Genomic DNA, 24547 nt, shown 5'->3' with positions numbered 1-24547 from the left:
GGGGAACTCATGATTGACTTAAGAGAAAGGAAATACTCCATGAGGTGGGAGTAAGCCATCGACTGGAAGGTTAGACTGACCAGAGTTAGCCAGAGTTAAAAAAAAAAAAAAAAAAAAAAAAAGACACCATTAGAGGGAAGGCACTATGAAGAGGGAGAGAAAGTAATCTTATAATGGGTTTAGTCCTGAAAAAAACTTAGCAAAGATCTTCATCCTTAGCAGTACTTTTATATACAGCTGTGGGTTGTTTTTTTAGGGATACCAGAGAAGTAAAGTCAGGAACTCAGAGGACAGAGTGGAGAGCTAGATGGAATGCAACTGGCAGACCAGATTTGGACCTGTCTAAAGATATGCTCATCAATATCTCAAAAGGTTATTTGAAGATACCTATTTTGAAAATAAAAAGCCTAAAAAAAAAAAAAGAATATATTTTGTTACATTTCAGTAAAGGGAAACAGTTTCTAAAAACAAACATTTCCTCCTAATAGGTTTTTAGAAACTTGTTTCCCTTTACTGAAAACATTTTGTATCATTCCAAGAATTTTCACATACCATTTTCAGTGGCATAACAGAGACTTTCATCATATGTGGGTCCTACTAAACACATTATATAATATGCCAGAAAGAGGTTAGGTGGTTTACCTTAGTCATAGTGAGTCAGCATTTGCTGAAAACTGTGGTTCATGAAAATCAGCCAACGTGTTCCTTTTTTGCCAACTAAGCTAAGGATATTATCGTTCAAAGGTTTTTGTTGTTGTTGTTGTTGTTGTTTTAAGTAAATAGTTTAAAAGCATAGAAAGATAAGTGACAAAAATATTTTCTCCTCTACAAAAAAAAGGATGCTTTTCTACAGGTTACTATATCACTAAGAGGGAACGGAATCACCATAGAGAACTTAAATGACATGGGAAATATGTATAGCAGAGCACACACATAAGTAGCATCTACCTAGAGCATATGTGAGGAGAACATATGTACACACACATACATACACACACATAAGGAATAAGTGAAAGGACACATAGATTTTCAATTTGAGAGAATCTGAGAAGTTACATTTCTTACCCCAAGTCAAATAAGTATCAAGTTGCAGTCCTGGCTGAAATTCCCTGCATCTAAACCCAACACTGTTTCCCTGATGCATTATTATCCTACTTGAAGGGTTAGCACTTGTATAGCCAGATTACATTAAAGCTGAGGCAACACATAGCCTCAGCTCAGCAGAGCCCGTGATGTCATCAGAGGATTCATGGCTAAATTTTGTTCTCCACTGAGTTGGGATTCTTTGCTGCTCTGGTCTCTATCATACTGCTCTCTGCCAAGCATTAGCATACTGGTCTCTTAGGTCTTGTCTCTATGTTGCACATTCTCAGTCAATGTGGGAGAAAGAATTCTCAGGTGTGAATTCAAATCCTCATTCTGTCATTTACTAAAACTGTGACTTTGGCAAGTCCTTGATCTATATCCTGGGCCCCCAGTTTCTCATCTGCAAAACAAATCAATCTGTTAACCTCAGATCTATGATCCTGTGAACTGGAGAGTCTCTATGGCTCCCTTCGGACTCTGCATAGAACATCAGGTACTCTTTCCTACCATCTCCTGCTCTTTCCTGGTATTATGACCAGATTGTAGCTGCTAGATTGCCAGCTCTGAAAAACTTATAGCAGTAGGTAATTTTTTTTTAATTGAGACTAATCGATTATACCCAGCCCTCTAGTTTGCTAGGGAAAGTCCTAAAGATATTTTAATTATGTCTTTAAAAAGTTACTCTTCTATTCTTTCCTCAGTTACTCAATAGTTATTTTGTTATAACACAATAAAGTTGCCCAAATGTCTGCTATGTATCAGACACTCTGCTAAGGATACAAAGAAACACACACACACAAAGACGGTGCATTCTAGGAATTCACAGTTCATTGGGAAGCACAACATTCAAATAATTATGTACAAACCAGATACACACACACATGATTTATATGTATGTGTATATACACACACATTTATGTATGTCTATATTTTTTCAGCCATTTTTCAGTTGTGTCCAGTTCTCTGTGACTCCATTTTGAGGTTTTCTTAGCAAAGATACTGGAGTAGTTTGTCATTTCCTTCTTTACCTCATTTTAAGATGAGGAGCTCATTCTCAATGCAGTCATGGTGGGAAAAGTTCTCAGGTGTGAGTTCAAATCTTCAAGCTGTCATTTACTAAAACTATTAACCATTTAATCAATAGGGTTAGGTGACTCACCCAGTATCACACACTAGTAAGTGTTTAAGGTCAAATTTGAACTCATAACAATGAGATTTCCTTATTCCAAGCCCAGTGCTCTATTCATTGCCATGTATATAAATATAATCAATTGTGGATAACCTCAAGATATTATGGATAATTGAAATTAGAGAGAACTGGGTCACATAACTAGTACATTGGTGTCCCCTGGTTCCAAAGTAAATAGAGAATCCAGAACTTGGGATTGGCCATAGTGTGGGTAATGTCACAGAGAGGACCAAGTCTATAAATGTGGTAATGAAATCTCAAAGCTGGATGATTAGTTTCTCACTGGAAAAAACAGTGGGGATGGCAAGGAATGTAAATGAGTGTGGAACAACAGATATATGAGGAACAGAGAAAGAGTAGGGGAACAAGGAGAAGAAGGAAGATGACAGAGGAAAGAAAGAAAGAGCAGAAGATCCTGGAAAAGAGCAAGAAAGTAGAAAGAAGGCCAGATGAAGATGAGAGATTTCAGGAGGCCAGAAGAAGAAGGAAGAGCCTAAGGGAAGAGACCAAGGAAAGACTGAATGTGCAGGAAAGTAAAGATCACAAATCACAAACTTAGAGCTAGAAAAGGCCTCATTTAGTCCAGCTCCCTCATTTTACACTTGAAGAGACTGGGGGAAAAAAATAAGAGAAAAGACATGGCAAATTTACATAGAAAATAAGTAACTGAGTAAGAGTTTGAACCCAGTACTCTATGATGGAGTAGCAGGGAAGAGGAAATGGAGATCAACAAAAAAGGAGTTTGAAGTACAAGTGAATGGGAAGAAGGTTTGAGTGAGAGGGGAAAAAAAGATGGAGGGAGAAGATGGCAGATAGAGCAGGAAAGAATCTGGGAGAACAAGGAGCCTGATGAGATACTTCCTCATTTAACTATCATTAGAGTTATGGTCAGAAAATGCCTTCAAATTCTTGTCATATCCCTAATCAAAAGTCTGTATTATTTAAAATCATTCTCCTCTTAGCAATATTACAGAGTAACTGTAAATCTACTTAATTTCCTTTTAGCAGTCATATTGACTGCTATGTTGATCAACTTAATATAAGACTTAAAGGCCTGAGTATAGCTGGTGAGCAGTTTTGTACGTTTCTGCCTTTGTAATGCCTTGCTGCAAGCAACAAAATACTTATCTTCTTAATACTAGCAACAAAGACTCGCTGGAAAAATATCATTATACTATTTTCCTTTGATGTTATTTAATAGTGGATTTGGGGTTGTTGATTTGGGGTTCAATTTTATTTTGTTCTCTCAGTGAGTTGTGTGTTTCTCTCCTTCACTCAGCAATAAACATTTAGTTTGTGAGAACTGAGCAAATTTTATAATTAAAGTTTTTATAATTTAAAAGAAAATTTATAAATTTTATAAATAAAATTATAATATAAAATAAAAATAAATATAAAAAAATTAAAATGGAGTGAAACTGAAATATAAAGATTTAATTGTCCTTATTTCTAAAGGATCATTTCCACTAGCTTTTTTACCCTAATATTTTAAAAGTTCATTATACATAATTATAGATACTAATATATATGAAATCAGACTGCAAAGCTCTATACACAGAAAGAGGGTGACTAGAGAGTCACTTGGAGTGGTTTCAAAGATTTGGACTCCATATCACTTGGGTTCAAGTTTTTACTCTGATGGATGCTGTTTGACCTTAAAAACTGGGAGGCATAGCAGGTAGAACTGGGCCTGGAGTCAGGACATCACTTCCTAGTTTATGACCCCAAGTAAGGTACTTCATCCAGGAAGTATTGCATATAATGTGAGATTTTTTTCAATGTATTAATTAGTTTCCCCCTTTATTTCTTTATTTTTTAATTGTTGTTAGAAGAAATGGTTTTCTGAGAGACAGAGGGAAAAGAATATGGGAGAAAATATAGGTGATATAAAAATATTTTTTAAAAAACTCTACAAATGCAAAATGTTGGAATCAATCAGATGTCTGATTAGTTTTACCTACCCACTTTTTCTAAGACACAATGGAATGGAGAATCAATTGGTGCTGAATTCTATTCTGCCCTAATCAAAATGGCCCATGTATAATTTTCATAAATATTACTTTTATTGATATCTTTTCATTTGATATTATTGCCTGCACTTGACTTGTGGCCCTGCCATGTAATAAACGAAGATTTAAAGAATTAGGGCCTCCTTTTTCTCTTCTGTAATATGAAAGGGATTGACTAGATGACTTCTAAGATTCTTTCCAGATCTAAAATTCTATAGTTTTTAGATATAGCAATATCTTAATTCTGTCTGATCCAGATGATAAGACTAAGATCTCAAAAGGGAAATGGATGCTTAAAGTAAGAAATATATATATATATATATATATATCATAACTAATAATTAGAGCCAAAATTGGAAAGAATAGTTTTGGAGGGTGGAAGAATCAGAGTACTTCAAGCAAAGGTGGGCTGACCAGTGTCAGGAAAACTGGAGAGAAGACAGATTAAGATAAAAATTGAACTAAATGATCACCGAGGTCCCTTCTAAATCTGAGATTTTAGAACTTTGTGATCCCTTTTGACATTATAACAGGAATCCTGAAATTGGCTGTCAGATATAATACAATTTCTACAAAGAATGAATTTTTTCCCAATATTTCTCACAGCAGGAGATTGTGCAAGGATTACTCTCATTTCATAGGAATCATGTTCACAGTCACACAACACCAGTTCAACATTCTTCAATTAATTCAATATTTTTCCATTGCACCCCATTTTATCCCTTTATTTTTCTTGTTTCTATTTATCCCTCTTCAATTCATCTACATAGATACCAAAATAATCTTCCTAAGGCACACTTCTGATTATGTTACTCCCCAGCTCAAAATTCTTCACTAGCTCCCTATTGCTTCTAAAATACTAATTCTTAAGTCTGGCATTTAAAGCTGTCCATGATTTAGCTGTAGCCTATTTTTCTATCTTCCCATATGTTAAATTTCAGCCAAACTAAATTTCTAACTTTTCCCTGAACTAGGAATTCTGTCTTGCTATTTTTTATGATTTCAGATAAGCCATCTCCTATATCTTTTCCCATCATCTCCTTTTTAAATCCTTATTTTCTTTGAAGGTTCAGTTCAGGGACTCCCTTCTCTGTGAAGCCTTTCCTGATCTCCCCTAGTAAAATAGTGTTTCTTTTTTTTCTCTAATTCCTTGTCTTTACTTATTTGGATATATATTGCACCCACTAGTAAATTTCTGTAGGATCCTGTTTTTTCCTTTTCTTCAACAGCACCTAAACACGTTTTACACACATATAACATGTTTGCTGAATTAGATAAAGTTAATAAAACATTTCTGGGGCAGCTAGGTGTCCCAGTGAATAGAGCACCAGCCCAGAAGTTAGAAGGACCCGAGTTCAAATCTGGCCTCTTAGCTGTATAACCATGGGCAAGTCACTTAGCCCCAATTGCCTCAGAAAAAAAAAAAGTTAATAAAACATTTCCTGAAAAAGTAACTATAACTAAACCTCTCAATAAACATTAAAACAAAATATATATCCTAAGCAGCTCTGAATTTAAATTGAGAGCTAGAATGGTTCACAGAACACATTTCTATAAAATAAATTTTACTGTATATTCTAAACCAGTATCTTAAATTCTGTGTTGGTTCCCCACCCCCATCCCATCAGTTTTTTTTTTTTCATTTGTTAAATGGGAATGGAATAATAGTAGTAATCTTAATAGGATGTCTATGAAGTTTCTTTAAAAGGATAGATACAACTTATATTGTATTTAATTTATACTTTAACATATTTAACATGTATTGGTCAACCTGCCATCAGGGGGAGGGAATGGGGAGAAGAAGGGAAAAATTGGAATAAAAGGTTTGGCAATTGTCAATGCTGTAAAATTACTCATGCATATAACTTGTAAAAAAAAGCTATAATAAAAAATGAGAATATTAAAAGGATAGATACAAAGTAGCTTTGCTATTTCATGTTTTGAAAGTACTTGTTACATACTGTCTCTGGGGCCCATTTCTTTTAATTACAGAAATGATAGAGTTGGACTAGATTCTCATTAAAGGTCCTTCTTATTTTAGAGTTTTATGATTTTACTCATATTACATTTTCCCCTCTTTTACTGTGAAAGGTTCTATGGAGATACAAAGGAAAGAAGCCAGACACATTAGGTCCAAATACCAAAACCTTTGACTGGATTCCCCAGAATGATCTTCTTGGTAAGACTATCAACTTCTTATGTGCCAGATTTTGGCCTTGATAAGTCATTTAAGTTTTGGGGGGCTTCATCTTCCTTATGTATGAAATAAGAGAGGGTAGGACTAAATGATTTCTGACATCCCTTCTACCTAAATCTGTGAGTCTATGAACAAGTCAAAATTGTAGAGCATTTTGGTAAAGAGTTAAGCACTTTTAACTTCTTTTTTAAGTATTTGATAATTGTGATTAAAAATAACTGGTGTCTTTTGTAATCCTCTGTCTGATATTTGATGCTTTTAAAAACATTATTCTGATAAGTGGGCCATAGGATTAACAATACTGCCAAAGAGATTCATGACACAAAAAAATTAAGAACCTCTGTTATGAGAGGTTCCATTCCTTTAAAAAATATATATTCTAAGGATTAAATCCATGAATTCTTTAAACATTCTAAGTCAACCAAAATGGGGAGAGGAAACGGAGAAAGAAATAAAATAAGAGTGGTTCACAACAAAGAGAAACAGGATCTGGTAAAATCTCAAATTAGCTACATAGGTTTGAGATGAAAACTAAAAATTGAGTTGATTAAAGTGAGAGAAAATTGAAAGTGACCTGTTTTGTGTGTTCTTGTTGTAATCAGAAATAGAGGAGAGTGGGTGTCCACAAAAATATTCTATTAGACAAATGCATACATAGGAAGAGCAATTGTTTGGGGGCTCTGCTAAAGAAGAGACTTCTCTGATTCTTTCTGCATACATTCTTTAAACATTAATTAAATGGCTCAATGCAAGATTTTTTTTATTCACCTTTAGTTTCTTTATTTATTACCCATAACTGTTGCCAGAGATCAGTATGTAGACACTACATTACCTTGTGTTCTTTCCTAACATATTCAGTGTTCCAAATGATCCCATTTTTATACCAGTTTTAATTATACTGCCTCATTCAATGACTTATATTTTCCATTCCTTCTTTATTTCTAAATCCATCATAATTTACTTAAATAGATCCCTTTTCCTTCCATTTCTAACCTAGGTCACCCTAAAACCAAGGCTTTTATTACTCATGGTGGAACCAATGGAATCTATGAAGCTATCTATCATGGAATTCCCATGATAGGTGTACCCATGTTTGCAGATCAGCCTGATAACATTGCTCACATGAAGGCCAAGGGAGCAGCTGTTGAGGTCGACTTTAACTCGATGACAACTGAAGACATGCTTAATGCTTTAAAGACAGTCATCAATGACCCCTCGTGAGTATTATAATTCACTGCTTTCTTACCACTGATAACTTTATCTGCCATTACAAAGAACTAGTATCATGAAACAAATCTCTAGATGTGCAATCAAAGGACCAGAGTTTGAATCCTTATAGAATGCAAACCCTGGAATCAAGGAAAACATATCTTCATGAGTTCAAACCTGGCCTCAGTCACTTACTAGCTGTGTGACCCTGTCACTTCACTTTGTTTGCCTCAATTTCCTCATCTGTAAAAGGAGGAGGAAATGGTAAATCACTCCACTATCTCTGTTAAGAAATGGGGTCACAAAGAATTAGACATGATTTAAATGATGGAACAACAACTTGTGACATTGGGCAAATCGCTTTACCTCTCTCTGGATGTTGGATTAAATAGTCTCTAAAATTTGGGAGGAGAAGGGTTAAATTTTGATTCTATAATCTTTATCAATTAAATGTCATGTGTACTTTTAAAAACACTTCCTTTCTTTTTTTCTTTTCTTATTTTTCTCTGTCTTTTTCCTTTCTTCCTTTCTTTCTTCCTTCCTTTTTTTTTTTTTTTTTTTTTGAAGCAATTGGGGATAAGTAACTTGTCCAGGATCACACAGCTAGTAAGCATATGAGGACAAATTTGAACTGACGTCTTCCTGACTTCAGGACCAGGGCTATCCACTGTGCCTTTTAGCTTCCCCTCTCTTTCTTTTCTGAGACTGTCTCTCTATCTTGGAAGTATAGTGGCCACTCAAGGATCAACCCCATTGCTAATTAGCATGGAATTTTTGACACAATCTATATCCACTCTTGTCCAGTTCTTCCCTTCACTAAATGTGACTGGTTTTGTTGCTTGAAGTTTGATAAAACAGGAAGCAAAAGAAGGCCCAATCTCTTCTAATACTTAATAGATACATCTGATTGACTTTAATCCTCCTGTAGCTCAGAACTCCTGAATTCAAGTGATCCACCAGTCTAAACTTCTCCTGTATTAGAGATTAAAGGTGTCCCCTGCTATACTTGGCTTAAAAGAGCTTATTTTCAGTGAATGAATGTGATATCTGAAATGCAATTGTTATATTTGGGCACCTACTTCTCTCTATAACATGCTAGTGAACTTCTCTGTGTTTATAGAACATTACACATAATGGTTGCTTAATGAGTGATGAATTGAATTAATGAAAATATTAGTGAGTCAGAATTTTTTAAAACGTCCCTTGGGGGGGGGGGGGGAGTGGACAACTAGGTGGCATAGTAGATAGAGCACAGCTTTGAAATCAGGAGAATCTGAGTTCAAATCTAGCCTCAAGCACTTAACACTTCCTAGCTGTGTGGCAAGACCAATTGCCTTAGCAAAACAACAACAACAACAAAACAACAAAAACAAGCAAACAAAAAACAGCCCTTTGGAACAAAAGTTTCCAAATGCAATAGTTGCTTGAATAATGTAATTTCTTATCATCCCTTTATAAGTGCTATTCACAACACTAATAATTTTTCTTTACTATTCACATCTTTCTATATATATCCACAGAAGATCTAACCTGGCAAATATAAGAGTCCTACTAAGTCTTTTGACATTTTGTGGATGCTTGTGAAGGACTGATGTTGTCTCTTTTGCCTGACCCTCTTAATCCTTATAATGTTTCCCATATGATTAGATAAGGAGATTGACCATGGTGATTTTTCACATCTGATTCATAAAACATATGCCATATTAAAAAAAAAACTTCATTAAACATTAAGAATTTTATTTTCTGTTTTGCTATTTAAGAAAGAAGAATTAGACAAAGGTGGAAAAAGATTATGTCAATGTTCCATGCTAATTAGCAATGGGGTTAATCCTTGAGTAGGTCACTATACTTCTAACCTAAGCAAAATAGGGAGACAGTGTCAGAAAATAAAGACATATAGAGAAAGGCAGAAAAGGAAAAGTAAGAAAAGAAGTGTTTTTAAAGTTCATGTGACCTTTAATTGATATGACATTTGATGAAGGAGAAAAAAAGAATTCTTTCAGAGTTTCAGATAATAAGTAATATGACTCACAGTTCATCTCCCTGGTTTCTTTTTAGTCAAGGATAATTATGGGATGGGAATCAGACAGGTAAGAAAGATGCTCATTTCCCTTGACCAGCTCAAACAGAACTATCTACAGGATGACTCTTTTGTAGATACTCTAAGGAAAAAAAAGTGATTTATTCTCTTCTGTTTTGTTTATGTGTTTCCATTTTAGATACAAAGAGAATGCTATGAGATTATCAAGAATTCACCATGATCAACCTGTGAAACCCCTAGACCGAGCTGTCTTCTGGATAGAATTTGTGATGCGTCACAAAGGTGCTAAGCACCTTAGACCTGCCGCCCACGACCTTACCTGGTATCAGTACCACTCCTTGGATGTGATTGGCTTCCTACTTGCCTGTGTAGCAACTGTTGTCTTTATAGTCACCAAATGCTGTTTATTTTGCTGCCGGAAGTTGGGTAAAACAGGAAAAAAACAAAAGAGGGCATAATTTCCTCTGATACCTAAGGCTGAGGATGGGGAGTTGAGGTGAAAAAAGGAGCTTTAGTATGATTTAGTCTAGCTGCTATGAGATTTGAACAAAGTCCTCCTTTTTCCAATTCAACAATATTTATATAACTATTATAATTTCCAAAGCATTGTACATGAGCCCTGAAGGAGATTCAAAGGCAAATAAGATAGTTCTTATCTTTGCTGAGTTTACAACCAATTTAGAAAGATAAGACACGTACACCAATAATCAGAGTAATAATTGTATGAGAAGAAATGCACCAAAAGGAGCATTTTTAAGAGTTTTTTCCTTTTTATTCTTTAGTCTCTGTTACTAAAGATTTTCCCAGGAAGATTATAAAAACTATAGTATAAAAGTCATTGAAAATAACATGGAGGTATAACAACAACAACAAAAATTCAAATGGAATTATTCCTCAATCTTTTACTGGGTTTTGATCATCTGATTTCTTTCTTTTGATTTCCTGTCTTTCCTTTCTACATCCACAATTGTTATTTCACAATGAAAATATAATTTCCAAGAGTCATTCAAGCACCCTTTAATCCTGATCTATCTATGAATGCAACTTGTCCCAAATGGTTTGTGACCATAGCTTGATGCTCTAGTACTGATAAGTCAAAGTCTACCTGAACTCTACTACCAAATTTTCTGAGTGACCATGAGATTTCATAGTCTCTGGGATTCAGTTTCCTCATTTGTTCATGCTCACTTTCTAATAATCAAATTGCAATTCACATGTGCCTTAAGCATCGTTGAACTGAACTTTACTACTATAACCCTTTGATTCAGCATTTCCCTATTCAGAGCTCATTGTTATCTTCTTTCCAAAGGGGCAGTGGAATTTTTCATTTGTTATGGCAGGAAATATGTTTTGTATCAACTATCTGAAAAGAAAGCATATTCCCATTTAGCCCCCCCTACAAATTTTTTTTTTTGAAAAGTGAGCAACTTGTTATAGACTCCCAAGTATAGTTGACTGGAAAATAAGCATGATTCCACCTAACTGTAAAATGTTTGAGCTTATTCTGACCTTCCGTGTTTTCTCCTCCTGTTCTTTTTATCCTTACTTCCATCTTCCTGATAGCCACAAGATCTTGGAACATTGAATACCTCAAGGTATTCACTCAGTCATCAGATTACTACCAAACTCAGTAAAATAAAAAACTGAAATTCACTGAAGAAAAGAACTTAGTTAATTGGGATTTCCAAGACCCTGCATTGCTTGAGAATAAAACAGAAATAAATGGTTCTGGGCTTCAAAAAGAAACTCAAATTTCTCTCTTTCTAGAGAGCATCCATTCAAAATCATTACCAAATATTTCTAAGCTCATAGGAAATTGTTAGAAAAATAAATAGTGATCATAGTACCTATTAAGAAAGAATTGCTAAAGGATTTCTTCCACATTTCATCTTAATTAGTAATACCTAAATTCAGAACAGAGTAAAATTACTCCTATGGCTTGTAAAAGCAAGAATAACAGAATGCTTTTCTTTTCTCAGGGAGAGAGATTATCTCCAATATGCTAATGAGAAAAATGTGGATGTCTTAGAGTAAAGGAAACTATAAAGGAATACAGGAGTAAACATTATTGTTCACTAGTAGTACAAACAAAATAGTAACAAAATAAAAATCTTGTGAGTATTATGAATTTTTATTTTAAAAGGTCACTTAAAAAAATCATTTGTATTGATCAATTCTTAGGTTATAATCAAAATAAGATATCCCTGTGGAAAAGCATTGAATTTAATTCTTTAGAAATTGAGCCTTACTGTCTCATCTAGACTGCTAGAGTTTAGTGTTCTATAAATCCTCTCTTCAAAATAAAGGGGTTTGTTAACATTCTAGTTTAATCTTTTGATAGCGTTTGTAGCTAAGTTCAATCTTTTAAATTTTCTTTTAATTTTGAAAAAGTTAAAGATGAACATGATCCAAGGCCTTTCAGCTTACCGTGGATTTCTAAACATCATTCAGACCATATCTAATTAGGAATCAAGTATACTATGTTTGACTCTTAAGCGTTCTACTTATGGACAGATATTTACATAATGCTTCTTAAATTGTCTATCATTATGTGAATTGTGTTAATTAAACATTAGATACTTGTAGGTCTTGGAATAAAGTATACATATTGCTGCTAGAATTTTTACCATTATAGTATCTATGTCTAACTTAGTAGGAGTTAATGGTTACACGATACATTTTCAGAGGACAAGTGCCCTCTACTGGCCTAATTAAAAACTGTAAATTCCTATATAACTCAAGTTCATTTTCAAAATTCATATGATTGACTGTGAAATTACTAATGTTACTTCTTGAATTTGATTGAAAATATCAATATATGACTGCAAACTCTTTGTATGCTTATTTTAGCTTAAATTCATTTTCCAAAGATTTCTAAATTAAAAAAAAAATTGTTATGGTGTGTATATTTTTGATTTCATTTATTTAAAACTGAAATACAAAATATATAAAAAAAAAATTGCCATGTGGAAAGCAAAACATGAGAGAACTCAAAATATATAGCACTAAATTTCCATTTCAAGAAAACCTCTATAATAAATATTGCACATTGTGTTCAGAACTATCCATCTTTTCTTTGTTTCCTTATAGGTTTTCTTTTGTTCTCTGCTGTACAATTTTTACTTTATTCTTTTTCCCTCATCTTCCCCCTTCCTCAACTTTCCCAAAAAGGTTATGGTTAAACACAGATGTATATATACATACATATACATGTATTCATGTATGTATGTGTATGTGTATATACCTATTTGCATACATATATATACATAAGTATTTAATCATATATATACATACATACACATATATATACATTCACATATGTGAGGGATGTAGAAGACCCTTACCTGAAATGACTACTCAGAGATCACTCAGTAGAAGGCAGAAAAGTTGTTTATTGAAAACCTCCGGAGGATGAGCCGTCCCATTGTGAGATAAGAAAGAGAAAGCTCGTGGTAGGAGGGCTAAAGAAGTAGTAAAGATACATAGCTTTTATACAAGAAATTACATCACAAGTAAGAGAGCACTGAGAAGGGGAGGGGGAAGCATCTAATTGGTTGTTGCTATTTGGGGAGATTGGAATGGAAGGTTTCTGTTTCCCCGAAATCTCCTGATTTCAAGGAAACAGAAAGTCAGTCCTTCAGGCTTAATCAAGCAGATAGTGGATTAGTTAATAGACTAAATATCGATAAATGTCAAATACCAATAAATGTCATCAGCTCAAGTTAAGTAAATATGTTTCTAGCTGGCCAAGGCTCAAGTAGATATGAGCCTGCACATATTATACAGGTCATAGGGGAAACACAGAAATAATAAAATACAGAAAAAGAATTCATACATCCCTGTAAGTTCTTCACCTTATCTCTCACTATTCCATACAATTCCCCCCTTCTAATATGTAAATGATTTTTATCATAGTTCTATGGAGAACTTACACACTGTTCAAAATCGGTTAACATATCTCTACATTGTTTATCAAGTTCACAATCAAGATCATTTCTAATACATTCCAGCCTTTTCTCTGAAGAATCATCATTTTAATAGCATCTCCTGTATGCAATATTTTGATAGGGACCGTTGAACTATTCTGGTTACTAATGTAATTATACAGGGTAGACATAGTGGCAACAGGATAATACCACTGATTGCAATAAGTTCATAACATAAAAATTGCTTCCACCAATTATTTTAGAAACAGTTATCACAGAACAGATTGGCATTTGGCAAACATAAAAATACAAAGATAGATAAACAAAGATGAGAATCTAGGGAAACTGAGGCACAGCATTACACACTCTCCTTCTGAATATTTGAATTATTGAATGATCTCCCCTAGATACCTGGGAGGTCTCAGCACCATAATTTTGGCCAATCCAATGTGAGGCAAATAAATCAAAATGAAACTAGAAAATGCTAGGACTTATGGCAAGGGCAAGTCTCTTCCTGACAAACCCAGAGTTATCAGCAGTACAAAGGCCCTCATCTCAGCCAGAGAATCCAGTTTGAGATGGACAGTTCACTGTGTTAGGTGGTCTTCAGTCATTTGTGCACTTAACTCAGCTTCTGATTATATAGGGAGTAGCAGGGCTCAAAACAGTCATGCTGCCCATTCAGAGGGGCATCTCACTCCAGGGAAGAAGGGTGAGGCTTGGAGTAGCTCCACCTGTCACCACCCAGAGGGACAGATAGGGCTGCTACTAGAATACAGATTTCTGAGCAGAGCTATCAGAGCATTCACAGTTAAACCACGAAGGCAGGCAAACCCCGTACTTTAGAGGCTTGATCTCAAAACTACAATGTTATTAAAAATGATGAGATATCAATTAAGAAACTGGGGTTACAGGGTTGGAGACTGCCAGTCTCAAGACAGGTGTCTTTGTCTAGGAGATTTCCTAAAAACAGGCAATCAGAAAATAGTCTGCCAGAGCAATTCCAACAGAGTAAGGGGTATCAAAGCTAAAGCATAGTAAAAAAACAAAAAAAAAAACAAAAAGGACTGCTTAAAGACTTCCAATTCGATCTGAATTTTTCTCAAAATATCTAAAAGATATAAAAATTTGAAAAAAAATTTGAGAAAAATCCACCAGTTTCCCTAGTTCCTCATCTCTTCCTCGCCTTTTTTTTTTTCTCATGGAAAGGAATCATCCAAAAAAAAAAAAAAAAAAAAAGTAAATAGTCAAAAAGCCATCCATATATAAATCCCAAAAGTGAATTAAAGTTCCTATACATAACAGACTAGTACAGGAAGAGTTTCCTAAAAACAAAAATCAAATCAAATCAAATCCCTCAAACAATTACATATTCTGAAGTGAACATAGATATTATAAACATATTATAACAGCAACAGTTACCAATTCTAACAATTTCCATCTCAAATCTTAAACACACAGTAATATTTGCATTTTTTTCTAACTCTAGTAATAGAGTTGTAATTTTAACAATAATTCATCAACCACTTTTCCACTTCCCTCATATCAGTCCAAGCTACATCAGGAGCATGGGTGATAGTCTCCATCTTAGCTGCTTCGGCTGAGAAATGGGCAAAGGCTCTCAATCCATGCGGGGGTGTGGGTGTGGTGTCAATCTAAGTTTCAGATGAGCCGATCCATGTCTCAGAAGAGATTCAATAATCTGTAATTTGACCAAAATCTAGAATAACAAAAAAACCCAAATCTAACAAGGTTAGAACAGTCTGGAGCTGCAACAATTGGGGAGGCCAGTATAGATTGGCCAGCAGTTCCTATGTGAAGGAATAAGTTTGCTTCACAGGACAAGCAAGCGGCTATAGTCCCAATAAATAGCCATTAGGTTTCACAGACCATTGTAAATTGTCCTCTTATCATAAAAAAAAAAAAAAAAAAAAAACATTTTAAAAATAAAATACAAATATCCAGTAACAGACAGATGACCAGGCTAAATACTTATTTGCCTAAGTATTTAGGATATAATGATTACATATAACCAAATTGGAAACATCAAGGTATGACATATTTGAATTGCATTAATAGTTCTTATTAACTATTGTTCTGATCATAGAAATCAGTCACAGGAGGAAAAAATGCAAGAACATAACTATAACATAATATAAGCAGTTAAAACTCAATCTTCAGCACAGCAGAGAGTAGAGCTTTAAAACTCCCAAATAATATTAATTACAAGCCCAAAGAATTTTATCTCCAAAGTTTCAGATAAATCCCAAACAGTTATTTACCATGACCTTATATCAGTAACAATAAGAAATTTATTCCAGAAAATTCACACAATTCTAATATACCCAAGTAGATGTTGCATCTTGAATAAATTGAATATAGTACCAATCATTTTGCTTTTAAAATACCCAATACACAGAAAAATCCCAAACTACATATTGTTCACAACAAAAACATTTTCAAAAGGTAGAAGGCAAAAACTATTATCCTTGGAGTCCCTTTCAGATAATTGGCATCAATACAGTTCATTAAAACTTTCTATTTTCACATAAAAAAAAATCTGAAAAGTTCTTAAAAACATCAAGCTTTTTGAAATAACCCTTTCAAACTGCAGATCACACTTCTGATCATATTCTTTAATATTCATAACCATTATATATTTAAAGAAACAAACATTCAATCAATTAACATCTTGCAAGAGCAGTTTGTCCTTTTAAATAACTGTTTGTTTTCTTCAGCTAAAGGAATCAAGAGGCTGCCACTTTCCACTGCCATTCTGCTGCTCTCCCCTGGCAAAAACAAATCCCATCTCACAGCCATCTTTCTGTGACTACCCTTTCCAATCAGTTCCTTCTTTTTCCCACTGATTTCTTCTTGAAATCATTTGCTTCTACTAATCAATCCTTCTTAAATCATCTTCATTCTCCTGTCCCATCTCTCTGTCTCTCTCTCCAATGCTTATTTGCTCAAACCTTCTCTGAAATACTTCTGACTAAATGCTCTATTTAAACTATTAATTGCTTTTGTAAATCAATCTCTTTTCTCTTGTCTTTAAATCACCTTTTTTTTTAAACTTTAAACTTCAAGATTCACAATTAATTCTGAACCAAATTTCATAAAACTCATAATATAGTTTACAAATTACCCAATACTTTTAAAAAGCAATATACCATTTAAGTAGGGAGATACAAACATGAGCCCCCCCTTAAGGTAAGCTACTGACATTTTGTTTAATAACCTATATTTCAATTTGAAGTCCAACCAAATAATAAAAAAAAAGAAAAGTTTTTCTCTTCAGTTGTGAAGGTCACAATATTCAAACAATTCTTAAGATTTTACACTCAGAATAAATCTAACATGTGCAAATAAAATTATTTCCCCCAATTTCAATTTTATTTCAATTTCAAAATTATAGTACCTCTTTAAAATATAGTAAATTTCCAAAACTCCTAATCAAATATTTCAGACAAACAATTTCCAGTTTAGTCTTCTTAAACTTTCTGTTCTCTAATTCCATGAAGGAAAACTTACTAATAATGATTTTCCTTTCTTCTTCTGGAAAATTTTCTTTTTTAGAAGTATGCCTAGTTTTCCCATAGGTCCAACAGGTCAGAACGCCCCTGTGTTCAAGTATTTACTTCTTTTACTCTATTTTTATTCTTCCCTTCCAATATCTGCAATTTCTTATTTCCAATCTTAAATTTTCCAATTTTAACACACACAGCAATTTAAAATTATTTTAAAATTAACCAGTACTTTAGTTTGTGAAATTTCCTAAAATCTACCTAGATACTTTATTCCCATGTCTTTTCTTTAGTAACCAGCAAAGAGTTAAGCACCAATCCTTGCTTTACCTTGAGAATTCTTTTCTCTGGCTGAGTCCTGATAACAGACTCCTTGTTTACAAGAGTGATAGCCACTGTTCTTCTATTTTCTCAAAACTTTCCAAACTTTCAATCTATGTTTTTATTTTTTCCTCTTCTTTCCCCTATCCTGCAAAGTCACTGCCAGAGACAGAGGGAGAGAAAGAGAAAAAAAGATATTCTTTTTTTTTTTTCCTGAGAAGCCCAAAACTAGTTCCCAAATTCTAAGACCAACACATTCTGAGCCACTCTGAAAGAATTACTACTCTGAATGAATTCCAACTCCCAACAATTCAGTCTGATATTTTTCTAAGCCTGTAACACAGAGGCTGAATTCTTATCTCTTATGAGCTTTCTAACTTTTAACACAGAACAAAAGGCAATGCAAAGCAGAAATACACACAGACATTCACAAAACTCCATTTTCACCTTTTACATACAGATTTAAGTCTGATATACCCAAATAGTCCTGGGATATACATCCTCCCAGTTTTCTTCCCTTTTATATCTGGGAAGTTCATTCCAGTCTTGAATTCCCTAGCTAATGTTCTGATTCAAATTTTTGGACTGCTTCTATACCACCTGGACCCGATCCAGGTGTCGGCGGAGGCCCTATGTTACCCTCACGCCCCCACAGGCACCCGAGAGCTTCCTTAGGAAAAGTCCTTTATCATTGGGGTCAACAGCAGTCCACACCAAAAATAAATTTAAGAGGGCTAATCCCTCAGGGTCTTCCTCAACCCAGCCAATAAACCCCCAGACTTCCCAAGAGCTTTACCTTGAGAACATATGTTTCTTTTCAGGCTGCAAATGCCAGACATCAGGACTCTACTTCCTTCAATCTTCAATTCTGCGTTCCACTGAGTATCCCTGCCTCAGGTCGTTGTTTAAGAGGGAGGGAGGCTGCACACCCAGAGTCAGAGACCATGGAGAAAACTACTCCGTGGGCACCTGTCCCTGTTCGGGGTGCACATAGCCGTCTCCCCCAAAGACCCCATCCCGGACGAGCCCCCAACTGTGAGGGATGTAGAAGACCCTTACCCAAAATGACTACTCAGAGATCACTCAGTAGAAGGCAGAAAAGTTGTTTATTGAAAACCTCCGGAGGATGAGCCATCCCATCGTGAGATAAGAAAGAGAAAGCTCGTGGTAGGAGGGCTAAAGAAGTAGTAAAGATACATAGCTTTCATACAAGAAATTACATCACAAGTAAGAGAGCATTGAGAAGGGGAGGGGGAAGCATCTAATTGGTTGTTGCTATTTGGGGAGATTGGAATGGAAGGTTTCTGTTTCCCCGAAATCTCCTGATTTCAAGGAAACAGAAAGTCAGGCCTTCAGGTTTAATCAAGCAGACAGTGGTCTAGCTAATAGACTAAATATCGATAAATGTCAAATACCAATAAATGTCGTCAGCTCAAGTTAAGTAAACATGTTTCTAGCTGGCCAAGGCTCAAGTAGATATGAGCCTGCACATATTATACAGGTCATAGGGGAAACACAGAAATAATAAAATACAGAAAAAGAATTCATACATTCCTGTAAGTTCTTCACCTTATCTCTCTCTATTCCATACACATATATCTACATAAGACCATACTTTGCTTGTTTGTCCTCTGTTTGTCTGAAAATGGATAACACTTTCCTTCATAAGTACAAATCTTTCCATATTTTTCTAAATCCAAATCATTTCCTATACCCCAGAAATACTTTATACTTCCTAGCTATTTTATATAATCTAAAACTATATTGATTAATATGGCTTACATATAATGTAGTTTTTTCCTTTTGATTAAATCTACTTTGGATTTAATTTTGTCATCATCATTATTCCTACTACTACATTTTTTTTCTTACCTATTACAGTCTGCTCTTGCTCTTTATTATGCTTATGTACCTCTTATTTCCTATTCCTGGAGTCTCCTCTGTTTTAATTCTACCCACCACCTTGCTCTCTCATTACTTAACCTACCCCACCTCCAAGGATCCCTTTTTTTTTTTTTTTTTTTTTTTTTTTTTTTTTCATAGCCTTTTCTTTCCTGGATGGCAGGATGACCAGTAGATGTTAAATATATTAAAATATAACTTAGATACACAATAAGTATACATGACCAAAACATTATTTTGCTGTACAAAAAGAATCAGACTCTGAATTATTGTACAATTAGCTTGTGAAGGAAATCAAAAATGCAGGTGTGCATAAATATAGGGATTGGGAATTCAATGTAATGGTTTTTAGTCATCTCCCAGAGTTCTTTTTCTGGGTATAGCTAGTTCAGTTCATTACTGCTCCATTAGAAATGATTTGGTTCAAGGATCCCTCTTTTATCTTCTCCCCCCAACCCCTTCTCTCTGCCCTCTTGTATTTATCTGAATTTAGAAGACTTTTACAGCCTTTCAAATGTATATATATTGTCCCCTCTTTATTTCATCCCCATTAATCTACACACCTTTTTCTCTCCCTTTATCTCATTCCTTCACCCTCTTATTTCTTTATAAATTTAGAAGACCTTTATTCCCTTCTAAATATATATATATGTTATTCACTTTAATCTAAATCTGATGTGAGTGGGGCTTCCTCTAAAAGTCCTTTCCCTATTCTCTCCTTCCTCCCAAACCCCCTTATCCTCCTATTTCTTTCTGAATTTAGAAGACTTTTATACTCTTCTAATGTATATATTTTCCCCTCTTTAATGCGTTTTCAATAAGAGTAGGGTTCCAGAATCACCAGGCTTCTTCCCTCATCTAATTCCTCTGTGCTAGTTTTTCCTCTTGCACCTCATTTGTGTAATTATACTTTTTACCTTTTCCTATAAGATTCTGTTTTGTAGAATAACTCCTACTCAATTCAACTCTACTTTAATCTTTAATCTTTCTTTTGAACTACCCAATCAATAGTGACAATCTTAGACATACAGCTTACATTTCCACATATAAAAAATAAAGTTTGTCCTTACTGAGACCCTTGTCATACTGGTCTTTAATATTTATCTTATATTTCTCTTGAATCCTATATGTCATATTTTCTATTAAGTCCAGATTTTTTCACAACAAAATTCTGAAAGTCTGGCAATTTACTGAATATTCTTTTTCCCCCCTTCAGAATTATGCTTAACTTTGCTGGGGATGATATTTTCGATCATAACTCTAGTTCTTTTGCTTTTAGATATGTAATGTTCCAAGACCTGTGGTCTTTTAGTATACCTCTGGCTAGGTCTTGTATGATTCTAAATGTGGCTCTACCAGCTTTGAATGATCTTTTCCTTGTTGCTCTTATTTTCTCCTTGAGCTGAGAACTTTAGAATTTGGCTATAATATTCCTGTAGGTTTTCATTGTAGGATCTCTTTCAGGTGATGATTGGATTTTTTTCCAATTTTTGTTTCTCTGCAGATCTCTCCCATAAACAACAAAAAATAGCACCTGAGAGCAAATGTAGAGCAGAAAAAAATAAACAAGAGTTAGGGCAGAACTTTTCCTCTTATTCTAATACTTTAGGACAATTTAATTATTTCTTGTATTATTGTATGAAGATTTTTTTTTTTTGATTGTACCTTTCAGGTAGTCTGATTATTATTTTTTGTCTTCTTGATCTGTTCTCCAAATCTTTTGTTTTTCTTCTAAGATATTTTGCATTCTCTTCTATTTTTTTCATTCTTTATATTTTGTTTTATTATCTCTTGGTCTCTCGTAACTTGTCTGACTTCTTCTTGCTCAACTCTAATCTCTTAAAGAATAGTTTTCCTCCTTGAGATTGTGGATCTGCTTTTACAATTGGTTGACTCTTTTCATAATCTTCTTGTTTTTTGTGGATTCTTTTTTTAAAAAAAAATTTTCCTCAGTCTCTCTCATTTGATTTTTAAATCTTATTTAAGTTTTTGTAAGAAATATTTTGTAAGAATTTGTAAGAATTATTTTATAATTTATATTATCAAAGACCCCTTTGGGGTTGATGAGGCTTTTTTTTTTTTTTTGCTTCAATATTTTCCTCTGAAGATGAATCCCAGTCTTCTCTATTCCCACAGTAACTTTCTATAGTTAGATTCTTTTTCTTTTATTTGCTCTTAAAAAAAAAAAAAAAAAAAAAAAAAAGCTTGTTAGTGTAATCACCTCTAGTCCTGGGGTATGGAAGGATGGTATTTCTGGCTTCATGTTCTTCAGTTCTCCCCTCTTACCTGGAATCAAAACAAGAACTTTGCCCTCCTACACATTCTTGTAGCCAGCAGCAACCCCATCCCACTGCCTCTTCACTCAGTAGGCATGTGCTAGTTCCTTCTTATCCAGGCTGCATCTTGGCAGGACAGTTAGACCTGGTATGCCCTTCTCAGCAGTGATTTCTTTAGTCTTCTCTAGCTCAGATGCCAGACTCCCCATACCCATCTGGGGGGTGAAAATTCCTGTGACTGGGGCTGAAACTATCTTCTGACCCAGATAACCCCAGTGTCCTTTCAGCCTAGCCTAGAGGTGTTTATATTTCCCTGGAGCTAAACTTCAGTCTTGATATCTTTCTTCAGACCTTCTCTGGTTGTCCCAGGAGGAATACGGTTTTCCCCCAGCTCTTATTTATTTTTACCTGCTGTACATTTACTCTCAGGTGCTATTTTTGTGTTGTTTGTGTGAGAAATCTGGAGCAGCTTGGAATTTTCTGACCTACTTCAACCATCTTCCCAGAATCTTCTCTCTAATGTATATATTTTTTGAAAAATATTTGTTTTATGTTGGGGAGTGGGGAATCCTAAAATTCATGGGAACGTTAACAGTCAATGGCCCAGATTTTTGCCCATTTTGCTAATGAGTTTCTACTTAAAACCAGCAGAAAATAGATTAATTCCATAAAACATGCTGGTAGTCAGAAGTTTCACTATCTGAATGGTTTGAAATATATAGTTATCAAAGATACTTAATGCAGATCACATTTGGTTCTTCTGTGCCAAGACAATCCTTTTACACCTCCCTAATCTAGCCACTATGTTACAGCAGATCTTCCATACTTTTTCATTTCTAAAACCTATGTATTTCCCTCTGATGAGAACCTCACCTTATATTTCACTAAAAACATTGAGGCCAGTAAAGAGTTCTTTTTTCCTCTCCTCCTTAATTCATATCCCTCTGATGCCTTCACCCACTATCTCCTCTACCCCTGTCTCACAAAAATAAATGGTCTTTCTTATCAAGGAAAACCTTTCCACATATATAAGAAATTCTAATCTATCCTGTCTTCTCATCTATCTTCAATATAGCTTTATATACTGTAAAGTTGCCTGGTACCTAAAAACAAGACTTATCAAGACCCCATGGAACTTAGCAGGATCAGGAAGTAAACCAGGACTGAGCTGCCATCCTATTTTGAAAATATACTTTACCAATTCTATCTAGGCATTGATGTCTATCATTTGTCTTAAATCTTTGATGTAGTGTCCAGACTAGCTTTCTGGAGAATCTCTGGACAAGCCTTGGTCTTAAGTGGAGAAGTGATGAAGGCAGGAGAGCCACTATGAGGCTGAAGTCTTCTCTGTGTCTGTGGCTGAAACGCCCAGATCCTAGTCCTCTCAACCCTTAAATACCTCAGAACGATTATATCACTACAGCAACTGAGCATGTGCCAAATAGAACCATTATATCACACAAGCATATAGTAATATCACACTAAGTATATTCCAACTAGAGTGATTACATCATTATATCATATTAAGCATATGTTTAACTACAGCATTATTATCCCATCAATCACACTGAGTAGGTGATTAATTATAAGCACCTTGTTGTCCTTGATGCAAGTACACCTTTTCAGAGTTCTGGCCCTCTACATCTCCTGCTTTCTTTTGTTTTAGAACACAGGTGGTCACACCCTCCCTGACTTCTCAGAAAAGGAGATGAAAACACCAAAGGGAAATGGGAAGTCAAACCAGATATTGTTAGCCGGTTTCCTCTGGGCTGGAGGGTAATTGAAACGGGTACACATAAATCCATCATCATGGGAGGTATTACATAAGCATATAGTAATATAACACAGGCTAGTACTAATGTAACAAACAACATGAATCAATATGAGGAATTATACATGTCCATAAGTTCTAGGAGGGAATATAAATAACAATCACACATATACCTCCTTCAGCAGCCAAAAGATAGTCCAAAACCAAACTATTGCCCATTATTTCACGTGTCAAGGAACCCAATGATTTCTGCAAGTTTTGAAGTCCTGCAACAATCTCATCATGTCTTCAGGGAATCCAATGATTCCTGTTGGTTTTAAGGTCCTGCAACAGTCTCATTGATAATTTTTTATGTTTATGAGTCAATTGCCATAACTGCCATGCTCTTTCAGTGGTGGGCATAGTCAGCAATGGAACCATCTGATGTTCCTTGGGTTTTCTCCTTTGTTTTAAGGGTCTTCTCTTTTTCCATCTCTCAGATGGACAAGGAGAATATGGCTCGTTGGCACCCATCTGATTCCTTCTCCATCTGTAGAGACACAAGCAAATCCTCTCCCCCAAGCAGCTACTTGCTCACTAACTGCTCACACTGGACACCGACCTTCTGGTGGTTATAAAACCTGTCTGCTGAAGCCAGTGCTTCTTTATCAAAAATCAAAAAATGAATAGTGTAAAGAGCTAAATTTAAAAGTTTTCTAGGGTTATCTGTGGTTCCCCCTTTCTTTTGTTTTTGGACAAGAATCTTGAGGTCTCTGTTTCTCCTTTCTACTGTTGTCTGTCCTTGAAGATTAAAGGGTAAGCCAGTGGTGTGTAAAATCTGATACTGTGCACAAAAGTGTGCAAAATGTTTAGAAGTGTATGCAGGTCCATTATCTATTTTTATTGCTTGTGTCACACCCATAATTGCAAAAGCTTATATAAAGAATTCAGTGACTACTCAGGCAGCCTCTTGCTGCTGATATTGCAAAAGTAAATCCTGAAAAGGTATCTACTACAACATGGATAAAAGACAGACAACCAAAAGATTTATAATGGCTCACATCTATTTGCCAAATTTCATTGGGTTTGAAACCACAAGGGTTCTTCCCTGGAGGGA

General features: G+C 34.9%; 1 protein-coding gene across 1 annotated transcript in view; it reads left to right on the top strand.

Moving 5' to 3' along the window:
* LOC100916465 (UDP-glucuronosyltransferase 2B17-like) overlaps nucleotides 1–12637 on the top strand; it is a 37173-nt gene extending 24536 nt beyond the window's left edge. Inside the window, 3 exon segments of the mRNA XM_031943175.1 lie at nucleotides 6376–6463; nucleotides 7479–7698; nucleotides 9910–12637. Of these exon segments, the coding sequence (XP_031799035.1) occupies nucleotides 6376–6463; nucleotides 7479–7698; nucleotides 9910–10189 (588 nt within the window). The 3' untranslated portion in view covers nucleotides 10190–12637.
* Nucleotides 12638–24547: the final 11910 nt, after the last annotated feature.

This window comes from Sarcophilus harrisii, chromosome 6, assembly GCF_902635505.1.
Source record: "Sarcophilus harrisii chromosome 6, mSarHar1.11, whole genome shotgun sequence".
NCBI lineage: Eukaryota > Metazoa > Chordata > Mammalia > Dasyuromorphia > Dasyuridae > Sarcophilus > Sarcophilus harrisii.
The sequence above is the reverse complement of the archived record's forward strand: the minus strand, read 5'-3'. Positions and strand labels throughout refer to the sequence as shown.